The 14,176-nt window shown below is 46.2% G+C and overlaps 1 protein-coding gene and 1 long non-coding RNA gene across 2 annotated transcripts; one reads left to right on the forward strand and one right to left on the reverse strand.

The window, feature by feature from the left end:
• Positions 1–6: 6 nt before the first annotated feature.
• Positions 7–6,665, reverse strand: LOC128872355 (translation initiation factor IF-2-like). The gene is made up of 3 exons (XM_054114964.1): positions 6,582–6,665; positions 2,853–2,914; positions 7–2,618 (listed from the first exon to the last, which is right to left on the reverse strand). Exons 1-3 carry the CDS (start codon positions 6,594–6,596, stop codon positions 1,136–1,138), a joined length of 1,560 nt encoding a protein of 519 aa, XP_053970939.1. The 5' UTR covers positions 6,597–6,665; the 3' UTR covers positions 7–1,135.
• LOC128872356 (uncharacterized) lies at positions 2,555–5,124 on the forward strand. The gene is made up of 4 exons (XR_008456154.1): positions 2,555–2,729; positions 2,882–2,967; positions 3,073–3,192; positions 3,276–5,124. It is a non-coding gene; the product is annotated as an uncharacterized LOC128872356 (long non-coding RNA).
• Positions 6,666–14,176: the final 7,511 nt, after the last annotated feature.

The following is a 14,176-nucleotide window of genomic DNA, read 5'->3' on the forward strand; positions in this document are numbered from 1 at the left end:
ATACATTACGGTCCGTGTCATCGGTCACGTTTCTAAACTACGCGATTTGCTTTCCAGCGCATCGCGAAGACTTCGCCACCGACTCTCACCTCCTTGACTCTCACCTCCTCCGTGGCGCATCAGTCCCAACGTCGTTCGATCGCTTTTCCCACGGACTTCGTGAAACTCGGTGCGCCGTTACTGTAATCGCGGCTACCGAGCCGAGTTCTCGTTCACGACGTCCCGGGGAACATGGCTCGCTCAGAAGATGCTTCTGCGTCGCGAAGTGGAACTCGACTTTCGAAGCGGACCTTCGGCCTCCGCGACCGCTACGCCGAAGGAGTTGGGCAGCGATCGCTTTCGCGATTGTCGAATCGATCGTCATAAATTACCTTTGCGGTAGCGAATCAGCAGTTTGCGATCTTTCGGAGATAATTCGTCGATCATTGGTCGTGATTACTGATTGATGAATATCGCGTATGTATCACGCGTAGATAATACAATAACTACGAAACGGGCCTGATTGTACTGTACGATTAATTCATCGTGCATCGTATTATTTATCAACCGTAGCGGTAATCGTAATCATTGATCGCTGGACTGCGGATGTTTATGCGAATGGAAAATTATTAGGTCGTCCCGAAAGTTTCTTTCGCGAGTTGCACTCAATTATTCGATGTGATCGTGTTTCTATAAATAGACGATCTAATTTCATAGATATTCGTGTTGTAACAGTAATGGAGCAAAACGAGTCGCGGACAATTCGGTAATGTAACATAAAACATCAAATATCGTGCATGTTACTTATCAATAAAGCGAAAGAAACTTTTTGTCGGAAACTATTATTTGGAAACTATTGTTTCTGGATCGGTTCTTTTCCTGTATCTGTGAAAATATGAACTTGCATAAAGATCCGCAGTCCGTCGATCGCAAACGCAGCTAGCCCGAATCTTAGCGCTTCACCGAGGTACAAAGCATTGCGTTCCATCATGCTCGCGTGCCAGGTGAACACCTCTGTAATTTTTATGAAACATTATCCTTTAAAAAGTAACATTTAAACCCGTGAATCGAACCCTGTCTCGGATTCGCGTGTATACCAACCCCCGGCCCGTTTAGACGAGGAGGATCGAAAATGATCACACTCGAGGTGGGTGTTTTACTTGTAACCAGGGTGCTCGTCGTGGTGGGGCTCCTCGGGTACCCAGACTTTCTCCCAGACGGGCTTCCAGATCTTCTTCCACGCCGGCACCTGCACGTCCTTCCAGACCGGGACCCACTTGCTCTTCCACTCGTCCTTCCAGACCTGCTTCTTCTGCGTGACCCAAATCTGCTTCTTCTCCGGCACCCAGACCTGCACCGACTCCTCCTTCCACGCCAGCTTCTTGTCGGACACCCAGACCTGCTTCTTCTCCGTCTTCCATATCTGCTTCCACTCGGCCTTCCACTCCAGCTTCTTGTCGCTCACCCAGACCTTCTTCTTCTCCGTTCGCCAGACCTTCTTCCATACCGGCTTCCATATCAGTTTCTTCTTCCAGAGATCGTGGCTGGTGTACTGCCAGCCGTGTTGGTCCTTGCCGACGTACTGCTCGCCGGGTATCCCGACCTTGATCCACTCCGGCACCCAGATCTTCTTCCAGTCGGGGACCTGGACTTCCTTCCACGCTGGTACCTGCACCTCCTTCCACACGGGCTTCCAGACCTTCTTCCACGCCGGGACCTGGACCTCCTTCCAAACGGGCACCTGGACTTCCTTCCACACTGGCTTCTGTACCTTCTTCCAAGCGGGTACCTTGACCTCCTTCCAAGCCGGGACCTGGACTTCCTTCCACACGGGCACCTGGACCTTTTTCCACTCCTGTTTCCACGTTAACTTCTGCTCGGTCTTCCAGATTTGCTTCCACTCGGCTTTCCACGTCAGCTTCTTCTCGAATCGCCCTTGCGGCTGAGCCGGAGGCCCGTAGGACTGAGACGGAGGCCCGTAGGATTGAGACGGAGGCCCGTAGGATTGAGACGGGGGGCCATAGGAAGAGGACAATCCTCCTCCACCTCCTCCATGGTGGTCTCCTCCACCGAACGAGCCATGATCGCCTCCGAAGGACCCATGATCGCCACCGCCACCGCCTCCGTGTCCACCATGGTCGTCACCTCCGAAGGATCCACCGCTGCTGTAACCTTGGTCACCACCGTGACCCGACGGTGCACCATAGCTAGACGATGGTGCCCCGTAAGACGACGACGGCGCTCCGTAAGAAGAGGATGGGACCGATGGTGCTCCGTAAGACGATGATGGGCCCGACGGTGCGCCGTATGATGACGAGGGCGCGCCGTGAGTGGAGGACGGCCCTGATGGCGCTCCGTAGGACGAAGATGGCGCTGCTGGTGCTCCGTAAGACGAAGATGGCGCTGCTGGTGCTCCGTAAGACGAAGATGGCGCTGCTGGTGCTCCGTAAGACGAAGATGGCGCGCCGTAAGACGAAGATGGCGCGCCGTAGGACGAAGATGGCGCGCCGTAGGACGAAGATGGCGCCGGTGGAGCGCCGTAGGAGTCAGACGGAGCGCTGTACGAGCTTCCTACGCTTGGAACTCCATAGGAGGTTGCTGGTGGACCGTACTGGCTCGGGGGCGGGCTTAACGGGGCTCTACGATTTATAAATTGTAACTGAATCTCGACGTTAGGACTTCGAGAACCCTGAAACTCCAGGGCTCCGGAACATCAGAACTCTAGGCTTAGAGCTAGCTTATTTAAACAGGTAGTAGATGACTTTTTTCATAGAGTAGAAATTTCTACGATAGATCTTTTAGATAATAATTGAGAGTTAAATGATACATTTAGGACAAGCATAGGAATAGTTTAAGGAGTTATGCGCGCTTACTCTTTCTTTGTCCTTATCGGCTCCCCTAGGGCGGAGACGAAAAAGAGCCAGCCCAATAGTATCTGGAAAAAGAAGTTTAATTATCATTATTGGGGTTTTAAATGAAGCAGTCTGGGTATGTATACGCAATTATTATTTTATTACTGAACGTAAAGTAAATATTTATGATAATGGTAACGCGTAAGGATAACAGTGACAAAAACTTTTGTTGTTGCGAAAGAAAGGAAAACGCGTGGAATAATAGGAAGACGGTTGGCGCTGCAATCGGCAACCGCGAGCCGGTTCGAATTTGAATATGGAGGTCGGCCGCTGTCGACCGATTTCAACGATCATTAAGTAGGTACGTGTTTATGAAACATAAATCCTTTCGAAATAATAATTTTTCTACTATTATTAATTCTACTTTTGCTTATTATACTTCAGGTCGAACGCTGTCGGAAGAAAGCGTCGCCGATCGTCCCAGGTACAAATGCAGACAAGGCAATCATGGCACGTTGGTCATGTAGGTGACGCCTGTCGTGGCTCGGTAGTTACGCCAAGTAACACGTTACTACCTAGAAATTCCGTGGATACCGATACCGATCTCTTGTACTCCGACTGAAACAGCGCTTCAGACACGAGCATTATACCGATAATTAAAACCCGATTTCCATCTGTATTCCTCGCGGCCTTCGAGGGCTAGCTAGACTCTTCTCCGAGTTATCGCTCGATAAATTAATATTTTGATGTGGGTGAGTCGATAGCGAGCCATGGTCGATCCGAGTCTTGGAGTATGTTGAACCTAGTGGCACGATTCCGTGGGAGAGGTCTGTTAATAATTGTTGGATAATTAATCGTAACGTTTCCGGGTCCTCGTAAGATAACGTAACACATTTTTGTATCGCGTACAAAGCCATTTTTACAAATGCTTGTAAATAGTTCTGAAATGTGTCACGACCCAGGCGAATTCGCAACTCCATCTGTGTTTTATAAGAGAATCAAAATATCATCGAATTTGAGAGACCCTTTGTAAAAGTTGAGGGTAAATTACCTCCACAAATTGATAATAAATTAACGACAAGTTAATTATAATTCTTGTAACCAAGTTACAAGAACGCAGGTTCCTTGCACGTTACGATTTAATCTCCAACGATTACCGAGCCCCAGTTACGAAAAATTGAGCCATAAAGTAAAAATTGAGCCATAAGTTGCTTTCATATTGTACATTTCATATCGCTGTAAAATGCCCAACGCTTTCTGGGGTATCCAAATATTTGCGTCGTTCCCGAGCCGAGTTCCACGTGAAATCGAAATTTCCACGCGAACCACCGAGGCATTCCATCGAGGCAGTAATATGGAAATGCGAGAGACAAAAGGGGACAGGTCGCGAGGAGCGTCGTTGCCATAAGCGGGAGGCTACTTTTACCAGGTGGCATCTCTCCCGAGCCACCAGCTCCGTATAACGCGCGATTCTGTCGGTTTACGAGCCAGTCTCTCAAAAATGAAAGTGTCCGCGTGCGAACCGCCGAACGGGCATAAACAACTTCGTGAATTGGGTCGAGGGGGCCCCTTTTCTTTTACGGCCCCCAAGGGGAGATGATCGTGAAACTCCAAGCGTTCGTTAACGCTGGACCACAGCGAAAGTGGGCCTCTCAATTTCGTTCCTCGATCTTCCTTAATTTTCTTTTCTTTTCTTTTCTTTTCTTTTTTTTTTGTTTCACTTTCTGACGCACGAAGAAGGAAAGTGTTATAATCGTAAACAAATTTTGTTTCGTGGAAGAAACCAGTGTCGGGCCTTCCCTCGTGTTATTTAATTTAATCGGGTCTCGATTGTTCAAAACGATATTTCAGTTTAGGATCTACGAAAAATTCAGAAATAATTTTTATTTTATTTTCGTTAATTTCTTTTTTATTCGGCTTTTAGGACACGCGATCAACGCGGATCGCACTTTCCCGTTACGTCGATCGTTACGGATCGCCAGTGTCAAGATCAAGAACCGAACGGACAAGTTTAATAACGTGTGCTTATCTGGTCGTCGTTATACTCTCGTCATGCTCTATCATCGACGATCAGGCATGCTCGAGCACGTGGTCGTCGATCGAGATCCACGAAAGCACCGAAAGATCGATCGATAGAAAGCGGCACCGCGGGACATCAATTTGACGATGGAAAGAGAAAAGTGTAGCATGATTCGTAACTCGCTACCATCTTTGTTATTCCCGGTACGCCAATATACGCGAGACGATTCATAAATTTTGTAGACATTTTTATTTTAATATTCTCGACATTCAGACCAAGTACAGCAATTTTCTTCTATTATGAATTCTTTTTTTTGCGCAAAGTTTGATCGAGAAAATGCAGTTCAATAGAAGTAATATATATGCTCTTTTAATTGAAATTAATTTCAGTATTGTTAATATAATTCATCGTTGAAGTCGAATTAAAATTAAGAAAAATTGTCGTTCTCGAAACGAAATAAGTGGAGAGAATAATCTTGCTTGAATTCTAAAAATAGTTCCGATATGAAACCTAGAGTGTTTAACCTACACCTTCTCTAAATCTATTTGTTTAAATAGTCAACTGAGAACACGAAACGTAGGTTAAGGGATCGGTCGTGTTGGTAAAGCGTTCGACTGTGGATCCGAGGATCGTGGGTTCGAATCCCTCGCGGTGCGTTATTATTTTTCATTCAGACTCCTACATGTTTATTTCTGATCGTTTCGGCACGTAGAAGATTTTCATCGCAGAAAGACTTTTCAGTTACGTTAAACGCGGAAGTTGGACGTGTGCAAATTACCCTTGGTACAGTTTCACGAGAGATGATCATTCGAGGCACGAGCACATTGCTCGACTTTCTACGCCAGCTGAGTAGCGACTAGAATACCTTACATAGAAAATCTGCACAGTCGGCATTTCTCTAACGAGTCAACAATTAATTACGTTCTCCTAGGTCGTCCTTTCTTCCAGACCAAAACGGAAAGTCAGCTCAAAAGAAGAACTACATAATTTCAGTTCCGAGGAAATGCTAGCACATCGAAGTAACCGTCACACCCCTTTACTTCTGAATTACCTTCGAAACACGACCTTCGATAATCATACTGATCAATTTACGCAAGAATCGATCGAGAAAGCAAAAGATAAAAAATTGTAAATAAAAATAAAAATAATAAATAAAAAATTCAGAAGTAACTTTTATTTAATGGTAAAATTAGTATCGAACCCGCCTTCGGGTTATTTAATTTAATCAATGTTAGTCGCGATTGTTCCGAATGATATTTGAGTTATCCGATATTCCTTTTATTTCAGAAAAGAACACGCGGCAGGTCACGCGAATCGATCGATACCGAACCGGCGGCACGCAACAAAAGCGTTCACGATTTTGTAATATCCAATCGATCGTTCCAACGTCTAAAAATATAACGGAGACAAAGAACCACGTCGTTACTTCGATCTACGAGATACACGAAGACCTGCCGATGCTTCGTAACTCAACGATATCTAACGCGACCAAAGACGATCCGACCACCTCGTAATCCAGCGGCGACCTAGGGTGGGCTTCTCGAGCGCAAACGGTCGAACTATACGTTACGGTTTCGATCGGGCTCCGATCGAGACGATTCACACGACGGGGAATCGGTTTCCCTTCGGCGATCACTCCCCCACGTGTAACAGACGTGTCTCACAATTCACAGATCGCACTATACGAACGCGTGTCCACGGTATCGACGGAATTATGTTTGTTCACTGACCAGGCTAGACCGCATCTTCGGAGGCAGGGACGGGGTTGCGTCGTTCACCGCGGTTTGGACGAACAGAACGGCAAAGGCTGCCGCCTTTTTTATTTTTCACGGTTCGTCACTTCTCTGACGAACACCTCGTGGCTACGGAGCCTTTTATAGCGAACGTTCCTCCGTCTAAGCGGCTGGTTGCCCTAAGCATAGAGCCATCACGAGGAGGGGTACCATCAGCGCCTCCGTGACGCTATATGGGGGTCCCAAGCGCCGCTACATCCTGAATCCTCTAGGAGGGGGATCCAACGAGCTCGACGCTTGTCTACGAAGGTAAAAGGGGCGTTTAGGCGTAGCGAACTCGCCGCGATACGTATGATACATGTTTTCTTCGTGCCTTTTCTCGTTCCTTTTCTCGTTCCTTTTTCTTTTCGTTTTCTAGCGTCCCGACGACCGTCCATCTTTCCACGGATCGCCGTCGAGCCGTTGGACCCCACGCGACTTCTGGATTCTGGAGGCACGATCGCTTTCCCTTCCGATTAACGAGGGGTTTTACGTAATTCGAACGGGGGGACCGCGGAGAGGATTACACGCTTGATTGTTTTGTAAACAACGGATGCTTCGTCGGGATTGCGCAACGACGAGGATAGGAATTTTTAGACGTCCAAGGGAATTCGGTAGGTGGGATCTTTTTATCAAAGGGACAGGAAGCGGCTGTTGAAAGCAGAGATTGAAATCGGTATCGATGTCATTTGACCCTTTATTCACTGGCGGGAGTTGTAAGCACCGTCAATTCCCTCGCGGTACTGTATTAATTAATTAAATATCATAATTAAATATTAATTAAACGCTTCGAATCCTATTTGCGACTCTCAAGAGTTTCGCTTCCGCTTCTATGAAGTTCGTTTTTAGTTGTTGTAGTAGCCAAAGTTGGATGCCAGCACAAGCTTACGCTTTATTTATTACTTTAAGCTTACTTTATTTATTTTTGTAGCTCGAACATTGGCGACTCGAGATTGTTGGAATAAAGTCAACACCGTGTTCATCGAAAGGAATCACGAACGATGGCTCGAAACCATCACGAATTCTATTCGGAAGGGAACCGCGGTAAGTGTCGCGTATGTATTCCGATGAAAGTTCGTAGGTAGATAGAAACTCGAAAAATATTAGAGAAGTACGCAGCTCGCGAGAAGTGGGCCCGAGCCATAAGCGAGCCGAGCTAATCGAGAGACGTCGTGAGTTCTTTTCTTAAACATCATTGACATAAGCTTTCTCGAACTTTACGCGCTCGATTACGTCCAAGTTAATTTTTCTCTGATACAATAGCATGCATTTATTAAAAAAAAAAAAAAAAAGATATTCTGTAGGGGCTCACTATCGAGAAACATTGTCCAATTACGTAACACGACCCATTAACGAGAGAAAGAAAATCTTCGATGAAGATCGAGGAGAAAATTTCACAGAATCCACCTTGAGTATCCCTGCTCAAAAATGAAAAAGAACCTGCCGAAGAAGAATTCATCAACAATTCATTTATTTTTGATCAGATCGATTAACTCACAGAGCTGTAACTAGACAGGGGATCGTTTCCTTGTGCAATTGTCGGAAAAGCGAAACCAAGTGCGCGCGACAAGGGTTCAGCCCTCGTTGGTTAATCGACGGATAAGATACGCTTAGTCTCCATACGCGAATGCTGGTATTCGTTCGTAAATAAACGTCGCTATACAGTGCAGCCGTTTGCTTTCACTGGCAACGTGTTCCAAGCATTTTATGCAATAGTCGCCGCTCGTTGGATATTTGATTTGCATGTAATCCCCGAGAAAGCGTTAAAAGCACGCGACAGTACAGAATGACCGCTTGTACGTTTTCAGGTACCGGGTTTCCCGTTGGCAGTTCGCGATGGCAACCTCCAGGAATCGAACAATTCATCCGCCTTCCGATTCGATCACGAGATAGCGTGCAGGACTCTTCGGAGGACTCTTCTCTCGCTGGACTGGTTCATGGGTAGAGGATGGTGTTGCTCCTGCTAATCTAGATCTAAAGACCTTGTTGCCATACAGGTTCGCAGTCGTTAGCTCGTTACCTACGACGCGAGATATTTTGAAGAATTTAAATAATTTTACAAACGATACACATTTTTTATAATTAACCGTTGCCGTGGAATCATAGTATCGTACGTTGTTTCTTATAGCAACAGCGCGCTCCTCCCCGGCTCCTCCCCGACTTTTGGGACACCCTGTATATTAACAGAAACAGACTTTCTGAAGGTTCTTTTCATTAAGAGATCTCATGCTCGACTGACTAAACTTTGTTTCTTATAGTTTCTGCGCGTTCAGCGCACGTGCGACTGGGAGCCAAATCCGACATCGCTGACTCCCTGCACCCCGTTGACAGAGCCGATAACGGACCCGACTTACGACGTCTCGCAGGAGAGACTTCCGGTCCGGACACTACCGCAGACAGATGCGTGTCGCCACGCATCCCTCTACGGCCGATGCTCGTCTTTCGCTTGAATGATACTAACTAGAGTACGGCAACTGACTGTTCAGATCGGTCATACGGCCAGTGCCAACATGGGCAAAAATGGTCGGTCTTATTTCTTATCCGGACACTACCGTAGACAGATGCGTGTTTCTCGAAAAAGCTAGAGGACGGCAACCGACCTTTCTCTCCATTGCTGCGAACTCTTACGACATGTAAGATCTTTATGCGCGCTATAACACAGATTCATTAATCAGCGAAGCCCTGCGAGCGGAAAATTCATTTCCTTTACCTTATTCCTCCCGATAACGAAAATGTCCATTTTCGCGAAACACCTGGCCTGTTTCTCGAAAAAGCTAGAGGACGGCAACCGACCTTTCTCTCCCTTGCTGCGAACTCTTACGACATATAAGATCTTTATGCGCGCTATACCACAGATTCATTAATCAGCAAAGCCCTGCGAGCGGAAAATTCATTTCCTTTACCTTATTCCTCCCGATAACGAAAATGTCCATTTTCGCGAAACACCTGGCCGCTTATCGCGAGTCACCATTCGACGATTCACGAGCATGTCCCGAAATTTATTAGTTGACCTACTGAAGGATCGACGTACGTTCTTTTCTCTTCGGGCAGCATCGGTCGTTCTTTCGCAATCATCTGGTCGAGGATTAGAAAATGCTACGCCGAGAAACCGGTGAACGTTCCGTTTCACGGTCAACTGCGGTTCCCTTTTATTATTATGCAGGAATTGCCTCGCAGCCGCGCATAAATTAATTACAAAATATCTGTATATATAATTTAGAGCCTCGTATATATGTCAGCCGATTCGTCCCAGAAATTCTGTCGCTTTTAGCGACCAGAAGCCTGCATACTTGCATTAATCGGTCGCCCGTCGATGCTCGCCGAGAATGAAGTATACGAATTTTCGACATTCCGATGGGTTAACGAGTATTATAACGTTGGATGAGCACGGATAAACATCGAGTCTAGCCGATTTCTTTTACGTAAGGCGTTATCAAAGAGGAGAGGGGGGAGGACAGTTTACAATTTATCTTGGTTAGAGAGGTATTTGTCCTTAGCAATGGTAAATAAGAATTTCTCGTGGTTGAAAACCATTCTGGTTTCGTTTCTCACTTTTAAATGTAATCAAACGGAAGCGAACGAGTACGGATACATTTTGCGTTTGATTACATTTGTTGCTGAGCCATAAGATCAGTTTTGCGTTAATAATTATTGGATATGGGAGTCCGAAATAATTAATACCATTTATACAGGGTGTCCCAAAAGTCGGGGAGGAGCCGGAAATGGGGGGTAGCTGAGACGATTCTGAACAACAATTTCCTTTGCAAAAATGTCGGATGGGGCTTCGTTGACGAAAACCCTGACCAATCAGAGCGCGCGTATACCGCTGGAGCGGCCGCGGTAGCGAAGGCTATGCGCTGGCGGCCGCGCTTGTACGCGAACAAGTGACTCGATGTGCATCGAAGGACATTGACGCTGCCGCCTAGCGCGTAGCCTTCGCTACCGCGGCCGCTCTCAACGGCATCCTCGCGCTCTGATTGGTCAGTGTTTTCCGTGAATATCTCCTCAACGAAGCCTCGGACAACATTTTCGCTAAGGAAAAAGTTGTTTCAAATCACCTCCCGAACCACCTCTTTCAAGGTGTTACAACGTTTTTGGGACACCCTATATATACAGAGTGGAGGTGATTTGAAACAACTTTTTCCTTGGCGAAAATGTTGTACGAGACTTCGTTGAGGAGATATTAAGAGAAAACCCCGACCAATCAGAGCGCGAGTATGCCGGTTGAGCGTAGGCTACGCGCTAGGCGGCCGCGCTCATTCGCTACCACGGCCGCTCCAACGACATACGCGCGCTCTGATTGGTCGGGGTTTTCTCTTAATATCTCCTCAACGAAGCTCCATCCGACATTTTTGCAAAGGAAATTGTTGTTCAGAATCGTCTCAGCTACCCCCCATTTCCGGCTCCTCCCCGACTTTTGGGACACCCTGTATATTAACAGAAACAGACTTTCTGAAGGTTCTTTTCATTAAGAGATCTCATGCTCGACTGACTAAACTTTGACACCAGAAGGACATCAGGGTCCTCTCACATCTCCCGAGTGTTTAGGTTTCACGTCGCCACAGTTCGTCTCTTAAAACAAAGTATCAACAATAATAAATTAGTTTTGCCTTTCCTGTATTCTAGTAAGTCGGGTTTCAACCACTGTCGTTCAATCTGTGATTGAGGACCTGTAAGTTTTTTAGAAGTTTCAACACATTCAATACGTACACGGCTCGTTTGAATTCCGCGCGTACGAAAACAATGCGTGGCGGCGCTGCGAAACAAAAGCGAATCTGCAAGAGCCTCGGCTCGATGCGCTAATCGATCGATATCGAATCGACACGCACATCGTTCGCTCACGTTCGCTATCGTAGCCGCGTTTCGTTATTTCTGAAACATCCAACCGATTCCTCCGACATCCTAAAAATACAAAAATAAAATATAACATCGCGTAAGAATCGAGTGTTCGCGTTCGACCGGGAAAACCAGGTTGGAATCGCGTCCAACAGGCCCGGAATGTTGGTAAAAGCAGCGGAGTGTCGCGTACCCGCGTAAAACCGGTGAAATCCATAGCGAGAAGATGCTTCGTCGTCGACGCCGTACTACACGGACTTCGTTTTACCGGTAAAGCCACTTTGACTTTCTTTCGATTCCGGTCTAGGGCTTCCATCGCCGAGGATGCACCGATACGACGATACCTTTCACCGTGCCATCTCTCGCTTCCGCGGTTGTTAGCATCGCGCAGGAAGAAATGCAGGCTTTATCGCGACGGTGACGAATCCGTAGATCGTTACCGTGATCGATAGTACAGAGGTGAGCAGAAACTATTCGTATATACAAAAATAATTACGAGAAAAATAGATTACAGGGACATGAACGTTTGAGAGTAGCGTAGGTTTACTGTCGAGTTGGTCATGTTTGTCGTCAAGCTACGAGTAAATTCGGTAGTTAGAAATAAGATATCTGGAATGCATTTCGCTCCTCTCGGTATGCAAAGAATCCAAGTGGGATGTTTGCTCCGAGCCGCCCGTCTCCGTTTATGAAAACCTGCTACGAGATTTTGTAAAGAAGAGTTCAAGCGCGAGGTTAACAATCTCGCGTTACTGCATTCTGCGGAATCGAGCAAGTACTTGCGTATTTCGGAGACGCGTCAATCTGACACCGCGATTCGATTAGCAGTTTTAGTTGCTCGGATTCTAACCTAACGGTGTACACCCAAGCTTGAAAATGTTCGAAAACGTAAGAACTTATGCTAGACTCGACGAAACAAACGAGTCCTTTCTGGGAACGTAAACGTCTCGCCGGAGAAGAAATCGTTGATGCCGCGGGAAGACTAGTTTTTTTTTAATACGAAATTGTTGGAAATGCGCGATTAATCTTCGAGTGGCATACATCTCGCATCATCGGCAGAGAAAACGACGCGGAATAATAACGCGAGTTTCTCGCCCCCAATAAGACGCTTACAGAGGAGAGGAAAACCGTGGGACGCTCGCTTACTTCGTCAAAGAAATGCGCGAGACACTCGTTCATTTTTCAGGTTAAAAATAACTTGTCGGAACCTTTAATTTTTATTCGATTATTTTACGCTTACTTTATATAAACAATCTTAATTCTCTCAAGTCGATGGTATTTTCCGTCCACGTTGAGCAAGTATCGCGATAAAGAAAATTCGTGTATTTTTATTGTATTTGTATTTGTATTTTAACTAAATACTAACGCAAATGTTAGATTATACAGGGTGTCCCAAAAATGTTGTAACACATTGAAAGGGGTGATTCGGGAGGTGATTTGAAACAATTTTTTCCTTGGCGAAAATGTTGTCCGAGGCTTCGTTAAAAAGATATTAATAAAAAAAGCCCGACCAATCAGAGCGCGAGTAACGCGGTTGAGCGCTCGATAGCCTTCGCTACCGCGGGCGCTACTTCGGCATACGCGCGCTCTGATTGGTCAGTGTTTTCCGTTAATATCTCCTCAACGAAGCCTCGGACAACATTTTCGCTAAGGAAAAAGTTGTTTCAAATCACCTCCCGAACCACCTCTTCCAAGGACCTCCAACATTTTCGCTAAGGAAAAAGTTGTTTCAAATCACCTCCCGAACCACCTCTTCCAAGGACCTCCAACATTTTCGGTACACCCTGTATAGTTTCCAATTATTCAACATACCCCAGAATTAGTGTAAGAACCGGAAATGGGTAGCTGAGACGATTCTGAACAACAATTTCCTTTGCGAAAATGTTGTCCGAGGCTTCGTTATCGAATTATTAACGAAAAACCGCGGACCAATCACAGCGCCCGAGTGGCGCGCGCTCAGCCGCGAGAGCATAGGCTCGAGCCAGGATTGGCTGACCGGTAGCCACCGGCCAATGGCCACGCTCCGGTCGCAGCGCCGAGCGCGCGCTACTGTGATTGGTCGGTGGTTTTTCGTTAATAACTCAAAAATAAAGCACCATCCGACATTTTTGCAAAGGAAATTATCGTTCAGAATCGTCTCAGCTACCGGTTCTTACACTAATTCTAAGACGCCCTGTATAAGAATAAAATTCTAGTCCCATCAAGTATTTCCACGAGTACGTACTGAAAGTCTAACACGCCAGTCAAATTGCTTCCCTTTTATCGTCAACAAAACTTCTAGGACAACTTAAACTAATATTTGATATCGTTTACGATAGAATCTTCCAGGTGAGAATATCATTACTTTATTACTCCCGCGTGGAACAGACTCCAGAACGCCATCGAAAAGATGTCATTACGGTTACGATCCGGTCACTCCGACTTTCTTTCGATGTAGGGTTGCAGCTGCTCTTCCGCGTTTTATATGCCGAAGGATAATGGTGCTTCGTGACTTTCACCGTGCCTCGAGCTCGATTGACAGCGGTGGTTGAATCGTTTTGCGAAACAAGCGAGAAATCATCGTTCCGTCCGTTATTTATGAGGTCGTGTATCTCGAAGAATAAAATATAAAAGAAACAAAAATCGTTACGCGACTTTTTTTTTTTTTCTCTCCGCGCGATACGCGTGAAAAAATCGTTTCGAAACGCGCGATATAAACGCAGCGTCATCGGGACGCGAGA

The sequence above is a fragment of the Hylaeus volcanicus genome, chromosome 2, assembly GCF_026283585.1.
Source record: "Hylaeus volcanicus isolate JK05 chromosome 2, UHH_iyHylVolc1.0_haploid, whole genome shotgun sequence".
NCBI lineage: Eukaryota > Metazoa > Arthropoda > Insecta > Hymenoptera > Colletidae > Hylaeus > Hylaeus volcanicus.